At 43.0% G+C, this 6066-nt stretch overlaps 2 protein-coding genes across 4 annotated transcripts in view; both read right to left on the reverse strand.

The window, feature by feature from the left end:
• myo5aa (myosin VAa) overlaps positions 1-1527 on the reverse strand; it is a 29609-nt gene extending 28082 nt beyond the window's left edge. For all 3 annotated transcript variants that reach the window (XM_085907151.1, XM_085907153.1, XM_085907150.1), the window contains exon 1: positions 1257-1527. In XM_085907151.1, coding sequence (XP_085763277.1) covers positions 1257-1283 — 27 coding nt within the window. In that variant the 5' untranslated portion in view covers positions 1284-1527. The remainder of the gene's footprint in view (positions 1-1256) is intronic.
• A 412-nt stretch (positions 1528-1939) lies between these two features.
• Positions 1940-5483, reverse strand: arpp19a (cAMP-regulated phosphoprotein 19a). Its single transcript, XM_085908160.1, has 3 exons — positions 5265-5483; positions 3805-3927; positions 1940-3533 (listed from the first exon to the last, which is right to left on the reverse strand). The coding sequence occupies exons 1-3, from the start codon at positions 5319-5321 to the stop codon at positions 3360-3362; spliced, it is 354 nt and encodes a 117-aa protein (XP_085764286.1). The 5' UTR covers positions 5322-5483; the 3' UTR covers positions 1940-3359.
• Positions 5484-6066: the final 583 nt, after the last annotated feature.

Consider the following 6066-nt stretch of genomic DNA (forward strand, 5'->3'; position numbering starts at 1 on the left):
TCCGTGGTACAATGCGATACAGATTTCAAGCACAAACACAGCTTCCCTCTGCCACAACACAATGACGACAGCTGTCAAAGCAGGAGGATGGGGGAGCTACACATGCACATGCGCAGGCACGCGCAGGAACACATGCACATGCATGCATGCATACCCCACCATTTTTAAACACAAAATTTAACATAAAACAAAAATATTCAGCAAAAAAATAAATACGACAAAACTGGATGGATAATACACTAATATTAATACATTACATCTAGATTTATATTACAAATAAGAACAGAAAAATACTAGGAAAAAACAATAGGGACTTAGTAAAAGTAATATATATACAAACAAAACCTTAAAATAGTAGAATACATTACAAAAATATTTGACAAAAAGATATTACTGGAAAAATACTCAATTACAAAAATATATTGGATGAAATATTCACAAATATTAGGTGAAAAAAAATCAACAAAAAATATCCACAAACTTTAGGGAACAAATATTGGGAGCACTATGAATATTGGATGAAAAATACACATAGAGAATGCAACAGAAAAAACAACAAAATAAAAAACTAGGAATATGAGGGGGGGGGGGGGGTTATTGGGGGGAAATATCCCATGCTAGTTATCTTGCGTTGCACAAGATTAGAAAATGACAACACACGCAAAATTTCAGTGCTCGAATGTGTCAAGGCCGCTCATTCTCCTTCCCAGATAAACAACAAGAATGCGGTGTGCAGATGTCGCGTTTTAGAGCATCATCACGTCCCACCGCTTTTCATACCTCACCACACTCCTTTTATACGACATTGCGTAAGCAATAATGAAATAAACGTGTTCTTTTCAAGATTCTTAAGTATTAAGGGGGAGAAATGCATGTCCGTGACGGCAGGCACCGCCTTTGCATCACCCAGCCCATGATGCCCGCTACAAGGCCAGCGATGAATGTCATATTCGGGGTAAACAATCAAGGTGACACCCATTGTGGAGGTATGATTCACGAAGCATTTGCATCTTAAATGATGCTCAGAATGAAAAAATAAAATAAAAGTAAGTTTGTGATCGCTTTACATTAGCAATGCCTTTGATGCACCTTAGCAACCGATCAATATCAGGACTACATTACCGCCGCCTTTCTCGCAATGGTTTCGGATGGAAGTGACACTTTCATTCATTTTAGTACAGCAAAACACGTTTTAGGAGGAAGTCTGCATGCAACGTCAACGCACCCCGGTTAGTTTTCGCTCGTCTGTGTCTTACCTTTGTGTACAGCTCCGACGCTGCCATGACAGCCGCTACGAGCTCACGCCAATCAGGGCTACTAATAGTCGGCCGCCTGTCCGAGCTGCATGGGACTCGTCGTGTCTTCTCATGAGGCGGACCACGTCGCCGTTTGGTGTGTGGATATGCACAATCTCAAAAAGTGAATGTCTCCCTCCTGGTCATGATAAAACTGAAAAGAAGACAGGAGCAAAAGCTACCGAGGGTCGGCTATCTCACTTTGCATTCTGGGTATGATGGATGAAATGAATCAGCCCGTCCCAAAAAAAAAAAAGAGATGTCCCATGGGGAAAGAGCGACACTACGTGGTGGTGAGCTGAACTGCAAGCAGAAAAGCAAGCTGCAGTGGGGCGTTGACAACACCAGACTCGAGAGTCGTCTCAAATCATCTTCCCAGTGAAGTAAATGAAAATACCGTACCGCTCATCACACTGCTCACTACATACGGCACTTTAAAAAATAGTTCCTATAACAGATTGTACAAAATGAATGTTTGTGCATTGTGATTTACTACTTAAACTTCCCCGTCATTCTGCTCTTAGTGTTTACAATTTGGCCACCAGATGTCAGTATAATCCATCTATCCGTAATAAAGACAAAGACTTGTTAAATCCCTCCCCCCTAAAACGAATGGAGAGGGGAAAAAAACAACCAAACTGCAAATTTGTGCAAAACTATTTTATTTACATAACAAAATGGCACAAATTAACTGGAGGGCAGCCATATACATACATGCACAGCTCAGACAGATCAGTTGCTCACTGGGATGCTCACTGGGACTCGTCGTCCCAGTTTACAATCTGATGGTAAACTTCATCTACAAGGACCTTGGTAAAGCGAGATCAGTGTGGGAGAGTGCGTCATACTAGCGCAAAGCTACTTCCTCCATTCTGGCAAGTGGGAAGGAGAATCTCTGAGCTCCAAGCAACTGTGTTGCAAAACACCTCAATCTTCAAGCCCAAGGCAACGTTCCTGCTCCAGGGGGCCCTTTGAATGCAGTATATAGAGCGCATTTGGAAATTCACTCTGACTCCGAGTTCGGAGAGAGAATTTCTGAACACAGCCCATGTTCCAAATCAATCAGCAGCCTGCGCTTGAAATGTTTTCCTTTAGTACTTGACGCACCCGCGCACTATGTCCCCGGTCAGAGCGTCTAGTGTACGCACTGGCATTCTTGTTTTCGGTACCCTGTGCGCCCCTGGTATCCTTAGCCATGATCTTTGCTGCTGGATTATTTGACCTTCTTATTCTTTTCAGGGGGGTCATCAAACAATTCTAAAAACTCTTGTGTGTGTATCCTAGTGAGAATGTGTTTTCTGGGATCCTACACTAGCATTCGCTCAACTTTATTTGTGCCATGGACCACATTGACATAATTTGACAGCCCAGCATGGAAATAAAAATAAATGATTAAATATATACGACTCATTATTATGCTGAATGTTATTTCTTGCAACTCATCAGACCTCTTCCGCCAACAAATAGTGTTGCGCATTGATGCCATATCTGTTCATCAACCAATACAGTGTGTAAACTTATGCAACATTCCTTTGAAAAAGAAATGTTTGTGAACTTACTCTTAAATCGAGCTTTCATTATATGATATATTTTACAATGTTTGGGATCTGGAGAGGAAGTTGATTTCTAAGTTGGGGGGGGGCTGCATTAATTAAGAGAAAAATACAGAAAACAATAATACAAATGTGAAATGCTAAAAGGCTGATGTCTGCCCCCGTGCCTAAGAAAATGAAATGTACTATATACACAAACACGCACTTTCACGCCTTGGGGCACTTAGTCCACGTTGACGTTCTGTCTTTCAGTGTATATTACATGAGAAGAATGAGAGACAAATGGAAATAGACATGGCAAGGAAGAGAGCGGCAATAAGGGCGGGAGGAGACAAGAGCATGGTAAGCAGCCAGTGGCGGTTTGGGAAGGTAAAGACAATTCGAAAGGTAGCAAGGCATTTCCTGCTGAGTGGCTATAAACAGGTGGTCCTGGGAGGGGGCTGGAAGAGGTAAAGTTACAAGCTGTGGACTAGATGGGGGGGGGGGGGGGGGGGGGTGCAGGACGGCGCCATCAGCCTGCCAATTTACTGGCCACCAGGGAGGGTTTCCTCTGGGGCAGGTCCTGGGGGGTGGGGATGTGGTCCCCCGTGATCTCTGTCTTCTCAGGTGCCGCTGCCGTCGGCAGCTGCTTGTTCTTTATCTTGGCTTTGGCCATGTTGTAGTCACCTGAATCAAAATACTTTTGCTGAAAAACAGAGACGAGAATCAGCAAAACCAGCAATTCAAACCTTAAGATATAGACACCGGGAGACAAAAAGGATGGTTTATAATTCCCGGATAATTGAGAAAAAAATTAAGAACAAAATGCGTTTTTGGTAGTGGTATATTTGTTGACTTTTTTCAAATTTGAAATAAAATACATTCAAAAAAACACCCAAAAATGACAACAATAAAAAATACACGAATTTAACAAGTCCAAGTAGCACAATTTGAAATGTAAAGTTGAATGTTCTTACCCCCTTCTGAAGGCGTTTACGAAGCAGATCAGAACCGCCAGGTTTATTCCCCAAGTTTGGGTATCTGGCCTTCAGTTTGGCCTCCTCTGCTTTCTCTGGATTGATCATTTTGTCCTGAACCTCCTGAAACACAACACACACACACAAACAAATCAAAATCAACCAAGCAAAAGATTATAACCCAAGAAACGTTCAAGCAGTGGTCATTAACCTTTTGTGACACCGAGAGCTACATCCTTGAGAATTCACACATTTCTGTAAAATAGAATGATAACCACTTGGTGAAAAACAGCTATACACGTCTGCTCTTCCTGAGGCTTCGGGCAAACATTTTAGGTGCCAGAGGAAGGTTATGACGCTCCAGAAGACGGTAAAATGAACTCCTGCATGTGTTCAAAGAGGTGAACGAGAGTACAGAATAGGCTCCAGCCGCTGGGGCGCCATAAAGTACTGGCTCATCATCTATTTGGCACCAGGCCACTCAGAGACCGAACCAAAATGTCATTAACCTACAGAGCCTCAAAGACGTTATATTTTGACAATAAAGTGCCACTGTACACAAATCAACCGGATGTCACGGAATGGAAAATCCAGGCCACTAAAGTATAGGTGGGTGCCGAATAGGGGTCGCAAATTAAAAATTGTATTGTAATGCCATTTGATTTGATTAATTGCTCAGCCCTTGTGTTAACGAAGTGCACATAGCCTCCATAACTACTTTAAAAATGTCAACACAATAAGAAAATGCACGATGCAAAGTAAGACCTACATTTTGGAATCAAAAGCCAAAATTAGGTAAAGGTCGAATTTCACGTCTGTCTTGGTCCCTAACCACCACGGGGAAAAAGTGACTGCTATATGAAGTTGTGCCGTTGATAGCAAAAGACCAACACTAAGATGCGAGACTTATGCTCGACAATGCCTTAACACGCGTCAAAATTCAGTCAAGCTAGCATGCGGGAGGCTACCGAGCTTGGATCAGACCGCTGAAGGTGCTGTCAAACGCCCCTCAGATGTGGGTTTAAAGTGTCGGGGCCGGTTCGTTTGTAAGACGTCTCTGAGAATACAAACTAACTAAGCTTTGCGTGAAAAACGCATATATTTTGGTAGGCCATTGCTGTCAGCACGGGCGGGACCGTGTTAGCTCTGAAGCTAATGGTTTTTTCCTCCAGAATGTCATGACAGTGGGTTAGCATTGCTACCGTTAGCTCGCGTTAGTGCTCCATAAACTACATCGTACATGTATTCATCTCACCTGAGCAACGAGTCAGTAGATATCAAGACATAGAGTGTAATAAACTTATTGTCAAAATGAACTGCGACGGAATGTTATTAATAAACGTGACAGGGGGGAACGGGCTACCCTTAGCTTGAAGCTAACACTCGTAACAAAGTCAACCGCGCTCCCGCCGATTTCCCTCCTACATCAACGGGTCGTCATAAACAGCCACGCTACATACCTGCTCTTCGACCAGCGTCTCCTCGGACGCCGGAATATCTTCGGTTCCGTCCGACATTGGCCAATGTTCGAGTTGTTTTCAAGAAAGGGGCCGCTCAAGTGTGGCCAAATGGTCTTCCTAACGGTGTGAATGAGTGAGCAGCCGCCGGGATTTCCGCCGCTCGGTCTGGTGGTAGCACTGCCGCGCGCTCCCGCAGCTGGTTCTACGTCACTGACGGAGACACCGTGCGCGCTCACGTCGTTCTCGTGAGTTCGCGTAGGACTGGGTTTAAAAAAAAAAAAAAAATGCGTAACGTGCGGATCAGCTGTTAGGCGCATGTGCTCCTAGGACAATCTTCAGAGTCTGTCAATTAAAAATTAAAACTAAAAACATTATGTAATTTATGTAGTACTTATTTGTGTACAAAATTTGGCGCAACAAAATATTTACATTCGTTTTACGTTGCTGTTTACCTCATTGACCAGTAAAGTCTATAGTGCACGGCTAAGTGATGGAGTAGACGAAGTTTGTCAGAGAAATTCCAAGACTGTTGTCACAAGACATACATCACGTCCAAATATACACACTTTCCCCTTTTAAGTACTCCCTCTGGAAACGAATAACCTTTCCTAGCTATCTTGCCACGTCTTCATATGCTCCCGGAATGATTCTTCCCGGATCATCTGCAGCTTCGTCATCATCATACCCTGATGTGATCCACTTGACCAATCCTGCAGCTTTTTTGACACCCGTTATCATAAATAAACTTTAAGAAGTAAAATACAAATTGATGTTTTATTTGTCTCTTCCTTTGTTCAAAAAC

The sequence above is a fragment of the Syngnathus leptorhynchus genome, chromosome 3 (assembly GCF_054491065.1).
Source record: "Syngnathus leptorhynchus isolate UIUO chromosome 3, UIUO_Slep, whole genome shotgun sequence".
Lineage (NCBI taxonomy): Eukaryota > Metazoa > Chordata > Actinopteri > Syngnathiformes > Syngnathidae > Syngnathus > Syngnathus leptorhynchus.